The sequence below is a fragment of the Ranitomeya imitator genome, chromosome 5 (genome assembly GCF_032444005.1).
Source record: "Ranitomeya imitator isolate aRanImi1 chromosome 5, aRanImi1.pri, whole genome shotgun sequence".
Taxonomy (NCBI): domain Eukaryota; kingdom Metazoa; phylum Chordata; class Amphibia; order Anura; family Dendrobatidae; genus Ranitomeya; species Ranitomeya imitator.
The window spans coordinates 565163807-565177609 of NC_091286.1; the positions used below are offsets into that span (position 1 = coordinate 565163807).

At 42.5% G+C, this 13803-nt stretch overlaps 1 protein-coding gene across 7 annotated transcripts in view; it reads right to left on the minus strand.

Moving 5' to 3' along the window:
• The window catches only part of SNED1 (sushi, nidogen and EGF like domains 1), a 335409-nt gene that overhangs the window by 47783 nt on the left and 273823 nt on the right, over nt 1-13803 (minus strand). For all 7 annotated transcript variants that reach the window (XM_069727726.1, XM_069727731.1, XM_069727729.1 and 4 more), the window contains one exon: nt 2863-2979. In XM_069727726.1, the coding sequence (XP_069583827.1) occupies nt 2863-2979 (117 nt within the window). The remainder of the gene's footprint in view (nt 1-2862; nt 2980-13803) is intronic.

Consider the following 13803-nt stretch of genomic DNA (forward strand, 5'->3'; position numbering starts at 1 on the left):
CCAATACGTTAATATGTATTTTTTTAACGTCATGCGTTCTAGGGTTAAGCACACCTTACATAGGGTTTTGATGTCATTAGACAACACCCCTCCTCATTACAAAGATGCACATCACCTGATTTACTTAATTGGTAGTTGGCTCTCAAACTTGAACAGCTTGGAGTAGGACAACATGTATAAAAAGGATCATGTGATCAAAATACAACTTGCCTAATAATTCTGCACACAGTCTATTTGTGGGTAATATGTGGGTACAAGTTTTGCATTTTTATTGTTACAGGAGAATATGCCCATCACTGATGGTGATGAGAAGACACGTCTGACAAAAAAATTCCTTACGTTAGAGGACTGTTTGTAGGAGAGAAGAGGTAGTTCTGGGAATACGTATTTCAGTCTGTGGTCTCTGTGGAGTATGGGTTGAAGATCAGCACCGATCTTCCTTATGATGCTCATGTTGGGGTTGTATGTGACCACCAGATGCCCCGTTTTTGTCCTCCCTCTGATTGATGCTGCTTCTTGTGATCACTGTAGCTCTGTAGATCGGTTCATCTATTACCATTGGATGGTATCCCCGTAGGAATGTATTCCTCAGTGATAGCAGGTGTAGTTTTCTGTCCTTGCTGTCTGAAGAGATTCGCACATACCTCAGAGCTTGACTGTAGATGGTGTCTTGGATTAAAGCTGTTCCATCTAGAATATTTTGAACGTACTGTGAGCTTATGGTAAATTGATGTTTGTAAGGTATTGTCTTTGATGTATATGGTCATGTTCAGAAAACGTATTTAAGACTTTGAGCATGAGATTGATGGTTGGGTGGAACTTGTTGAAGTTATTGTGGAAGGTAAGCAGATCATCTTTTGATCCTGTCCAGATTATTAGCAAATCATATATATATAGCGGATGGGAAGTATGCTAGAAGTTTAATAGAGCAAGATAACAAAAACTTTTCCTCTAGTTTAGCCAGAAATATGATAGCACATTGTGGAGACATTTTGCTTCCCATGGCGCTGCCCATACTTTGTTTGTATAAATTGTCCCCAAATTGTTATTTTCATGTACATCCTCCAGTGTGGTGTACATGATACAACGTACAAGGTGCCTCGGAGGTATCTATATTGGGGAAACAATGCCAAAAAACTGCAAACAAAGATGAATCTACACAGACACACAATCAAGAATGAACTTGACACACCTGCAGGGAAAACATTTATCTAGACCTGGACACTATGATGGATTAAAGTCCTAAAACTAAAAGTACATAGTGGATGCTTTCCTGAAACGGAAAGTACTTGCAAGCAGCATAATACAAAGAATAGCAGGTTTACCCAGAATCCTTTGCAGTAGGCGGAGCTATGCAAATCATCTCTTTCCACCCCTGTCTAATCCACAGCGCTTGGAACCGCCAAGCGTGCAATGCTGCGGATTAGTTTCTAAATTTACACAGCCAACCAATTCCTACCTGTGGACACGTGTTTCGGGCTTTAGGCCCTCATCAGCACAGGGCTGGAATTGGTTGGCTGTATGGAGTGGGGCTCGGTGAGCAAGCGATACATACATGCTAGCCACCTTAGGGAGAGACCCAAGTTGGGCTAAATGTAGCGGGACGAAAGAAACCTTTTCTCTTTCGTCCCGCTACATTTAGCCCAACTTGGGTCTCTCCCTAAGGTGGCTAGCATGTATGTAATACTAAAAGGTCATTTTAAGGACAACAGAGAGAGAAGAATTTGGGAATTCAAACTGATAAGGATGTTCAATTCTTTGACAATAGGATTCAATTTAACACTGGGATTTATGACATGGATACAATTCACATCTCCACCAGACAGCCTCCAAATAACGAAGGGAACATTCCCACTGCCTCTCCATTTCAAAAACCCTAATTTGATTTCCTTGGCTTAACTTTAGGAAGCATCACACTTCCGCCTCATGAACATATGTCCTGTTGTAATATCTCTTAAATGTTGTGCTGTTGTCTTATTAATTCATTTGTAAACCTTCCTGAAGAAGGAGCCACTGTGCTCTGAAAGCTTGTTTTGTTCTGGTTAGCCAATAAATGTAACACTCAGAGAATACTTTTGTCATCTTTGGGCATAAAAGTATTTACATAGATTTTCCTGGCTAACACAGTACCACAATATAATTTTTAAATGTACATCATGATAAAAACAAATCATTACTAAAATAGACCTGAAGAGGGCTCAGATCTTCTGGAGGTGTCTGTAGAGGCTGCAGTGGATCCCATGCCTAATCATATTCTGCTATCTTTTATTTGGATAGATGACAGAGATATAACTAACAGGCAATGGTTACAGGTCATCTTTTGTCCTGTAAATCATTAAAGGGAACCTGTCATGTCTGATAACGCTATTATCGTGCAGATGCAGGGTTAACCTTAACTTTAGTAGCGTTATGAAGGTGCCCGATTGCCACAATTTCAGTCATGCAGGCGTGTCCAGAGCAATTGTAGTCACTGCACTGAGAGCGGCAGCTGTAAGCATGCCCCGCCACTGACTGACAGCAGACTCTGATAATCTGTTCTGCAGCAATGCACTGCAGAGGCGGCTGTCAGTCAGTGTCAAGGAGTGCTTACAACTGCTCGTAGTGCTGTGAGTGCTGAGCGTAATTGCTCAAGGCACGCCTACATAAGTAAAAGCCATCGACTCCCAGGAGAAATAACATTCATTTTCTCCCAGATGCTGCACTTTCAGTACTGTGGCCATACACCTTCATAACACTATTGATCTGCAGATTAACCTTATAGAGTATCTGCAGGTTAATAGCATTATCGAACCTGGCAGGTTACCGTTAAGGAGGCAATGCAAAAAAATATCAACCCGATAAAAATAAAAAATATAATCTCACCTGTCTCACAGTGTCTTCCAGTAAAAGGATATGGGCACAAACAGTAATAATCATCATGCGACTCCTTACATGTTCCTCCATTTCGACAAGGTAACAAACTGCACAGAGCCGGCTTTACTGAGAGATAGAAGTAGGTAGACAGGGAAGAAAATATTAAATTAGCAGTGAGCAAACCTTCTTATACACGTGTGGTCACTGCATATTTTAGTCACTAGTGGATCTTCTAAATTGTAAACCATTGCGGCCGTAACTTCCTCTATACAAGTCGCTCACTTTCTTCATGTACTGGATATTTGGCTTGTGCTATGTACCTATGCAATGTATTATTATGTAATACCACTTATGTTCCAATTGTAATTTAGCTCATTCAACTCAAATTCCAAATTCGTTTTACTAGAAAAATGTACAAACATTCTATTTGCAATAAATCAATGAAACAAGAACAAAAAATAGCTCAACAACTAGTATAACAAGTGGTTTCTTCAAATAAAATAAAACAAAACAAGAAAAGTAACAAACTTTATAGTACGTCTCATTACTATGAATAGGAATAGATAAAATAAAACAATTTTGTTTTATAAAACCAACATATTTTTACCATGAGATGGAGCAATACTAAGATTGTATTGTGAAGACTTTGCAATGTTCTAGATTCATTAAGAAGAGATAAGATACTAATGCATCAGGACTGAATTCATTTTGGATGCAATATATTAATCCTATATTTCGTCCTTTCAAAACATACAGTATCTCATCTCCTCCATGTGGGTTCCCAACACATAATCTGTAAATTTTACATTACTGTAATATGGGACATAATTCTATATGAAAAAAAGACAACTAATCAATATAAATGAAATCACAATAAAAAAATTAGAAAAAAACACATTAAAATAAGGAAGGTGGGGGGTAAGCAGCAGCTCTCTTCATAACTGATTGTACAGGTAATAGGCTGGGTGCCCACATTGCGGTTTTTAAGCGTTTCTGACACATTTTTCCACTGCGGAAATGCTTAAAAAACGCTAACAAAACGCATTCCATTAATTTTAAATGCATTCCACAATTGCTGTGCCCATGCTGCGTATTTTTCTGCAGCGTAATCACATCGGATTAAAATACACAGATGTTCATTTTTGGGGGGAATCGCAGCAATTCCTTGCATTGGAACGCTTGAAATCCGCAAATATTAAAAATGTTTGCGGATTTCAAGCGCATTTGCAGCAGTTTTGTAATTCAAAACTACAGCAAATATGAAGTGACATCATGGGCATCACATCATGCCATCCCATAAGCATCCCATAATCCAGGAAGACGAGAATCCCAGATCATTCCAGTCTTCCTGGATGATAGCTGGTATGATTTTTTTTTTTGTCCCAACTTTATTTGTGCTCAAAAACGCTAAAAAAGCGCTTAAAAAACGCTTAGAAAAAAACTAATGAAAAACGCGTAAAAAATGCATCGAAATCCGCCTGCGTTTTCCCTGGCAAGGGTGTGCGGTTTTGATGAGGAAAAATCTGCTTCTATTCTGCAATGTGGGAACATAGCCTTAGGCTGCCTCCACACACCCATGTGTTATCATCCAATAAGAGAACAGTCATACTAGTTTAATCAGTTTTTTTCTTATCTATTTGTTTTTTTCACTGAAGCCTAGGTAGACAATCTGAACTTTTTGATTTGCGGACTCTTGAAAATGATCAGTTAAAAATGGATCAAACTAAAACTTACATGCAGATATCACCTGCTGCCTGCAGCATTCCCACAGCCCGTGCTGTTTTTTCACCTCCTGCATTTGTCTATGTTCCTCTGCATGCACATGCACATCCAGTAACATCCGTCTTTTAGATTTTTGTTTTTCATGTATGTCATAATTTTCAACAATAAAAATATTTTTTAATGGGCATATATACTCCGTAGGTTTTCCTACTCTCTTTGTGTAGTTCTATAGGTTGAGTTCAGCCGTTGAATACTATTGTTAGCGGATTCTGTGTAGTCATTTATTTTCAGTTGTATTCATCTTGGAAGAGTAAGGGTGCTTTAAAGGGAACCTGTCACCCCCAAAATTGAAGATGAGCTAAGCTCACCAGCATCAGGGACTTACAGTTAGGTCCATATATATTTGGACAGAGACAACATTTTTCTAATTTTGGTTATAGACATTACCACAATGAATTTTAAGCAAAACAATTCAGATGCAGTTGAAGTTCAGACTTTCAGCTTTCATTTGAGGGTATCCACATTAAAATTGGATGAAGGGTTTAGGAGTTTCAGCTCCTTAACATGTGCCACCCTGTTTTTAAAGGGACCAAAAGTAATTGGACAGATTCAATAATTTTAAATAAAATGTTCATTTTTAGTACTTCGTTGAAAACCCTTTGTGGGCAATGACTGCCTGAAGTCTTGGACTCATGGACATCACCAGACGCTGTGTTTCCTCCTTTTTGATGCTCTGCCAGGCCTTCACTGCTGTGGTTTTCAGTTGCTGTTTGTTTGTGGGCCTTTCTGTCTGAAGTTAAGTCTTTAACAAGTGAAATGCATGCTCAATTGGGTTAAGATCCAGTGACTGACTTGGCCATTCAAGAATATTCCACTTCTTTGCTTTAATAAACTCCTGGGTTGCTTTGACTTTATGTTTTGAGTCATGGTCCATCTGTAGTATGAAACGACGACCAATCAGTTGGGCTGCATTTGGCTGGATCTGAGCACACAGTATGTCTCTGAATACCTCAGAATTCATTCGGCTGCTTCTGTCCTGTGTCACATCATCAATAAACACTAGTGACCCAGTGCCACTGGCAGCCATGCATGCCCAAGCCATCACACTGCCTCCGCTGGGTTTTACAGATGATGTGGTATGCTTTGTGATCATGAGATGTACCACGCCTTCGCCATACTTTTCTCTTTCCATCATTCTGGTAGAGGTTGATCTTGGCTTCATCTGTCCAAAAAATGTTCTTCCAGAACTTTGCTGGCTTTTTTAGATGTTTTTTAGCAAAGTCCAGTCTAGCCTTTTTATTCTTGATGCTTATGAGTGGCTTGCACCGTGCAGTGAACCCTCTGTATTTACTTTCATGCAGTCTTCTCTTTATGGTAGATTTGGATATTGATACGCCTACCTCCTGGAGAGTGTTGTTCACTTGGTTGGCTGTTGTGAAGGGGTTTCTCTTCACCATGGAGATTATTCTGCGATCATCCACCACTGTTGTCTTCCGTGGGCACCCAGGTCTTTTTGCATTGATGAGTTCACCAGGCTTTCTTTCTTTCTCAGGATGTACCAAACTGTAGATTTTGCCACTCCTAATATTGTAGCAATTTCTCGGATGGGTTTTTTCTGTTTTCGCAGCTTTAGGATGGCTTGTTTCACCTGCATGGAGAGCTCCTTTGACCGCATGTTTACTTCACAGCAAAACCTTCCAAATGCAAGCACCACACCTCAAATCAACTCCAGGCCTTTTATCTGCTTAATTGAGAATGACGTAATGAAGGGATTGCCCACACCTGTCCATGAAATAGCCTTGGAGTCAATTGTCCAATTACTTTTGGTCCCTTTAAAAACAGGGTGGCACATGTTAAGGAGCTGAAACTCGTAAACCCTTCATCCAATTTTAATGTGGATACCCTCAAATGAAAGCTGAAAGTCTGAACTTCAACTGCATCTGAATTGTTTTGCTTAAAATTCATTCTGGTAATGTCTATAACCAAAATTAGAAAAATGTTGTCTCTGTCCAAATATATATGGACCTAACTGTATATACAGCATTCTGTAATGCTGTAGATAAGCCCCCGATGTATCCTGAAAGATGAGAAAAAGAGGTTAGATTATACTCACCCAGGGGCAGTCCCGCTGCGGTCCGGTCCGGGGCCTCCCATCTTCTTACGATAACGTCCTCTTCTTGTAGTCACGCTGCGGCTTCGGCGCAGGCGTATTTTGTCTGCCCTGTTGAGGGCAGAGCAAAGTACTGCAGTGCACAGGCGCCGGGAAATGTCAGAGAGTCCCGGCGCCTGCGCACTGCAGTACTTTGCTATTTTTTCTCAACAGGTCAGACAAAGTATGCCTGCGCCGGAGCAGCAGCGTGAAGACAAGAAGAGGACGTCATCGTAAGAAGATGGGAGGCCCCGGACCGGACCACGACGTCCATCGTACCGGGACCGCCCCTGGGTGAGTATAATCTAACCTCTTTTTCTCATCTTTTAGGATACATCGGGGGCTTATCTACAGCATTACAGAATGCTGTAGATAAGCCCCTGATGCTGCTGGGCTTAGCTCACCTTCGATTTTGGGGGTGACAGGTTCCCTTTAACATTGCGCTTTGCTTCACGTTCATTGGTCCCGACGGGGCTTCTGTCCCAGCCTACTCGCAAAATGGGACTCTGGCGTATGTGCCGACGAGACTATAGACTATAATGGTGCAGACAAAGTGGACATGTGCTATGATGCGCATCATTTTCAAGCATATACATCTACTGGAGACGGAAACTCAGGCGCAGTCTACTATGTCTGATTGTCTGCCTCCGGTAGACTTATACGCCTGAAAATGATGCACATCAGAGTGCACTATGTCTGTACCATTATAGTCTATGGCCTCATTGGCACATACGCCTAAATCCAGTTTTATGGAGAGGAGAGGGTTCAGACGTACGTCCGGACTGGACCAACGAACGTGAAACAAAATACAGTGAGAAAGCACCCTAAGAAGTGTAAAGTTTCTGATTTTTTCTCTTTAGAGATAAAAATATGATATTCAGCTCTGGCAAAAATTATGAGACCACCATATCAAAACCTTGTCATGGGCAGCCCAATCTCCAGACCTGAACCCCAGTGAGAACCTCTGGAAAGTAATGAAGAGGATGATGGATAGTCACAAGCCATCAAACAAAGAACTTCTTAAATTTTTGCTCCAGTAGTAGTGTGAAAGACTGGTGGGAAGCATGCCAAGACGCATGAAAGCTGTGATTAAAAATCATGGTTATTCCACAAAGTATTGATTTCTGACTCTTCCTGAGTTAAAACATTAGTATTATTGTTTCTCAATGATTATGAACTTGTCTTCTTTGCATTATTTGAGGTCTGAAAGCACTTTTTTTTTTACCATTTTTCTTTGTCAGAAAAAAACCCAAAATGTATTGCTTGGAAATTCGGAGACATGTCAGAAGTTTATAGAATAAATTAATAATTTACATTTTACTCAAAAATTAACCTATAAAGAGAAAAATCAGAGAAACAAAATTTTGCAGTGGTCTCCTAATTTTTGCCAGAGCTGTAGATGGTCAATTTTCCCTCAAAAATAAGTTTTCGGGAAGGTGGATGATGAGAAATCCAGACCTGCAATACAGTTTTTTTTGCTGTGCCTATTAAACAATGGAGTAATTTTCTACTAACTCTAATACATTTAGCTCTGGTATATCCTTCCAAAAATCGTACAGGAGGGTTCAAATGGTTAAAAATTTTATTTGCAAAATGAGATATGGTAAAAACATGTTCTAGTTTATAATAAGCTTGAATTCAGAATCATCTCCACAAGCAGAGTTTTTTGCAATCCAGTTTTGGGCATTGGTCCTTGGCATATATTCCCTAGTTTAGTTTTAAAATGCCTCTTTCAATGACCATTGCAGTCCTAGAATTAATCAAGTGCTTCCTCAGAGGCATCTTGAATAATTAAAAGAGTAATTTGGCTGTTTTGACCTGCTACAAAGTTGCATAACTAGACACCAGTTTATGGCAGTGTTCCTGAGGAATCTTAGCCAATTTCTCAGTGGTATTGGCCTCTACTTCACTAATATTCTTGGGCTTGCATGTTACTAATGTCTTCTTCAAATCCACCAAAGATTTTCTATGGGGCTCAAGTCAGGTGACTGTGATGGCCACTCCAGAATCTGACAGGACTTCTTCTGAAACCAATCCTTGGTGAACTTTGAGGAAAGCTTTTGATCATTGGCATGCTACATAGTTACGTAGTTACTTAGGTTGAATAAAGACCTAGGTCCATCAAGTTCAACCTTTCTCCACCAACTGTACATTTTGTCACTAATTTAGCTATAACCCGCAATGTTATGTGTACTGAGGAAATAATCTAGCCCTTTTTTAAAGCTGTTATATTGTCTGCCATTACAACTTCCTGTGGTAGGGCATTCCACAGTCTGACTGTTCTAACTGTAAAGAACCCTTTCCTGATTAGCTGTCGGAATTGCCTTTCTTCCGTAATGAGTGCCCCTAGTCCTCAGCAGTTTCCTTGGAAGGAACAAGTCATGTGCCAGTCCTTTGTACTGGCACACATATATTTATGCATGTAAATGAGATCCCCTCTGAGGCGTGTTTTTCTAAGCTAAACAAGCCCAACTTTTCCAACCTCTCCTCATATGAGAGGCCTTACATTCCTTGTAATAATCTAGTTGACCGTCGTTGAACTGATTCTAACTTATGAATATCCTTTTTAAAATGTGAAGCCCAAAACGGGATCCAATATTCTAGATGTGGCCTCACCAGTGATTTATAAAAGGGTAATAATACGTTGGGATCGCGGGATTTTCTCTCTCTTTTTATGCATCCTAAAATCTCGTTTGCTTTTGCAGCTGTGCTTGACATTGAGTACTGCTGCTCAGCTTACTTGTAACGAGAATACCAAATCCTTCTCTTGATCTGTAGTGCATTATTTTACATTAGTGATGAGCGAGTATACTCGTTGCTTGGGTTTTCCCAAGCACGCTCGGGTGGTCTCCGAGTGTTTGCTAGTGCTCGGAGATATAGTTTTTGTCCACGCAGCTGCATGATTTACGGCTGCTAGACAGGCTGAATACATGTGAGGATTCCCTAGCAAACTGGCAACCCCCATATGTATTCAGGCTGTCTAGAATCTGTAAATCATGAAGCTGGGGCAATGAAAACTAAATCTCCGAGCACTAACAAATACTAGGGAGATCATCCGAGCATGCTTGGGAAAACCCGAGCAACAAGCATACTCGCTTACCACTACTTTACATTTATCTATATTAAATCTCATTTGACAAGTGTTTGCCCATTCAGTCATCTTATTCAGATTGTTGTGCAATATTGTAATATCAAGGTCAGATTTTAATATCCTACATCAGCAAAGACTGACACTTTACTCTTAATCTCATCCACAAGGTCATCAAGAAAGAGGTTAAAAAGAAATCGGTCCTAGCACAGATCCATGCAGTCCCCACTGCTCCCAGTACAGATCCCTGCGGTACCCACTGCTGACTATATCCCATTTAGAGAACGTACCATTTCTGAAAACTCTTTGTTTCCGGTCATTTAGTCAATTCCTTCCTTACTCATCTGCATATCGTTTCCCCCAGTCCTTGCTTCTGTAGCTTAAGTATAAGTCTATTATGTGGAACTGTATCAAATGCCTTTGTAAAGTCCAGATAAATTACATCAGCTGCATTACCTACATCCAGATTTGCACTCACCTCCTCATAGAAACCCAACATGTTAGTTAGACACGACTTATTCTTCATGAATCCATGCTGGTTGTCAGTTATTACCGTATATTATTCTCTGCAATATATTTCTGCAGGTTATCTCTTATAATGCCCTCAAAAATTTTGCACACTACTGATGTCATGCTTACCGGGCGGTAGTTGCCCAGATCCACCTTCTTACCTTTCTTAAATATCGGTACCACGTGAGCCATCATCCGATCCTGTGGCACTACCCCTGTTACAAGAGATGTTGGACGTATAATGATACCTAAGATTTAGTTTCCTTACAGAAGGCATGATGTTTTCTACTAAGATTTCCAGATACTTGGCTCCATCCTTCTTGATCTCCATGCACTGCAACTTTCCAGTGCTGGCTCCAGAAAAGCAGCCCCAGAGCTTTACTACACCACCGCCATGCTACAATATAGGCAGGGTATGCTTTTCAGTGTATGTTTCATTCTTCCTCCTACAGACATAGGCCTGAAGAGTTCCAGTTTTATTTCATCACTCCACAGAACATAATCCCCAAACATCTGTGGCTTATTTATATGATTTTGAAGATATTTGAGCCAACTTTTCTCGTGCTTTTGGGTCAGCAGAGGTGTACTTTTTCGAACTTTTGAACTCTGCTTTCAAATATGTCTTCAGAAACATTCAATGCGTTTGCTTTTATTTTCTATCCTTTTCCTTGTTTGCACAAGTCAATGATCTCTTCTCTTAACTTTTTTGTCCACTCTCTTGACTTCTCTAACATGCAATCCAGGTGGTAAAATTTCTCCTTGCGGAGTGTGACATGTTAAGCATGTCGAGATGTGGAGGCTTTTAAGCCGCAATGCTCCACTGGGAAATATGCAAATTGTCTATTTAGAGAGGAAGAGGACTAGAACTTATAGGTGTCTCTAAAGTTCTAGTCCTCTTTCTCTAACAAGAGACAACTAACATGCAATCAATATTCACAGTCAACAAACTTATTGTCAGCCAATGTATCAGATGTACTTTATAAAAAGTACACCTGATACAATCAATTAAGCCCTTGATTAGTTGCATCAGGTGGGTTTGAGACAAAGCTGTGCTCTTATCAGATTCTATTCAGAGGGTTGAATATTTCTGAGACTACAGTAGTCATTAATTGTGACATTTTGGCCCTCATTAGGGATGAGGGAACCCAAACTGTAAAGTAAACTGTAAAGTGTCCAGTACCAAACAATGAACACAGACTTTTAACAGGATGTCCATTTTTCTGTTTGGGTTCAGATGTATAATAAAAGTTTGTTGATAGGCTGCAGTGCAGCCAATCAACAAGCTTTCAGGCTGTGAGCACTTCCAGAGCCATCACAGCCATGCCACTTCCAAAGCTTCTGTTTGTACTGTGCCAAAAGCCTCTGTGTGTACTGTGCAACCATGCCTCTGGGAGTGCTGTGCCAAAAAGCCTCCATGTTTACTGGGCCAAAAAGTCTCTGGGACGTTTCAGGAAGACTAGACAAGGCTGCCAGCTATACCCCTTCTCTTTGCACTTGCAGTAGAACGATTAGCTTGTATTATTAGAAGACGCCCCGGCATAGAGGGCTTTAAAGGGAACCTGTCACCCCGTTTTTTCAAAATGATATAAAAATAGCGCTAAATAGGGGCAGAGCTGTGCTTTAAATTAGTATATTTTTGGAGTCTTTATTCCCCACCTATGCTGCCGAAATACCTTTGTAAAGTCGCCGTTTTGGGCTGTCACTCACGCTGGTCTGGTCATATGGGCATGGTGACAGCGCTGTTTCTCCCCCAGATCTCCGTTGGTGGCGTAGTGGTGTGCGCATGCCCAACAGGCGAATCCAGTGTGCAGGTGAAGGAAAAGAGCGCGATCTGCGCTATTCCGCGGTTTATTAGTGGGCGCAGCCATCTTTGTGAGGCCGCGCGTGCGCAGATGGTACTTCTCGGCTTCCCGGGGCTTCAGGAAAATGGCCACGGGATGCCACGCGTGCGCAGATGGAGATCGCGGCGGCCATTTTCCTGAAGCTGAGATGCGAACTCGGCTTCAGGAAAATGGCCGCCGCGATCTCCATCTGCGCACGCGCGGCATCCCGCGGCCATTTTCCTGAAGCCCTGGGAAGCCAAGAAGTACCATCTGCGCACGCGCGGCCTCACCAAGATGGCCGCGCCCACCGATAAACCGCGGAATAGCGCAGATCGCGCTCTTTTCCTTCACCTGCGCACTGGATTCGCCTGTTGGGCATGCGCACACCACTACGCCACCAACGGAGATCTGGGGGAGAAACAGCGCTGTCACCACGCCCATATGACCAGACCAGCGTGAGTGACAGCCCAAAACGGCGACTTTACAAAGGTATGAAGTGCCACAGCAATTTGTTATTTACGCCACCTGATTCCTTTCCGCCGCCATTTTCTTGGTCCTGCTGCCGGAATCGGCGCCTGCGCAGTCTGCGCTTTCCGGCGCCATTTTCTTGAAGACACACTGCAGTGTGTCTTCAAGAAAATGGCGCCGGAAAGCGCAGACTGCGCAGGCGCCGATTCCGCCAGCAGGAGGACCAAGAAAATGTCGGCGGAAAGGAATCAGGTGGCGCAAGTAACAAATTGCTGTGGCACTTCATGCCACAGCTATTTGTTACTTACGCCACCTGATACGGGGCATATACTATGGAGCATCTTATGGGGCATATGAATGGGAGCAGCAAATTAAAGAACGGTGCCGCAGGATGGGAGCAGCACATGACAGAACGGGGGTGCAGGATGGCAGCAGCACATGACAGAACGGGGGTGCAGGATGGAAGCAGCACATGACAGAACGGGGGCGCAGGATGGGAGCAGCACATGACAGAACGGGGGCGCAGGATGGGAGCAGCACATGAAAGAACGGGGGCGCAGGATGGGAGCAGCACATGACAGAACGGGGGCACAGGATGGGAGCACATAACAGGATGGGTACGCAGGATGGAGCAGCACATGACAGGATGGAGACCATATACCAATATAAATGCTCGCCACCCGGGCGTAGAACGGGTTCAACAGCTAGTTATATAGAATGGGCCTAAAGACAGGTGACTACTGTCCGTGTTGGGAAGAAAATGCAGACCTGATGCACGTTTTGGTCATACCCAAGACTGGTGAGGCTTTGGGGGGTTGGCTAAAATACTGGCTGGCAACCAGACCTCCCTATGTAGAAGAAATGGTCCAAGCTTTCAACTCTACTATCTTAATGGAAAAAAAGGTTTATATCAAGAAGGGGGCGGTTGGGGGCGTGTCCTAGCTGGCCAGGTGAGTGGAAGCAGGGAAGAGTGCTCCTGCTGCCAGAAGGACAAAAATCCTGCTTTAACCCCGATTTTCGGGCAAATTCACCTAAATCCGGCTGGCTGAAGGTCCGGAGAGTGCAGCAGTGCGGAGCGGCGGGTCCGGAGTCGGCAGCGATGACCAGGAGGCGGCAGAAAGACGCTGGCACCAGCGATGCAGGAGCTGGCCAAGATGGTGCCGATGCTAGGGAGGACGCCGAGAAGGAGA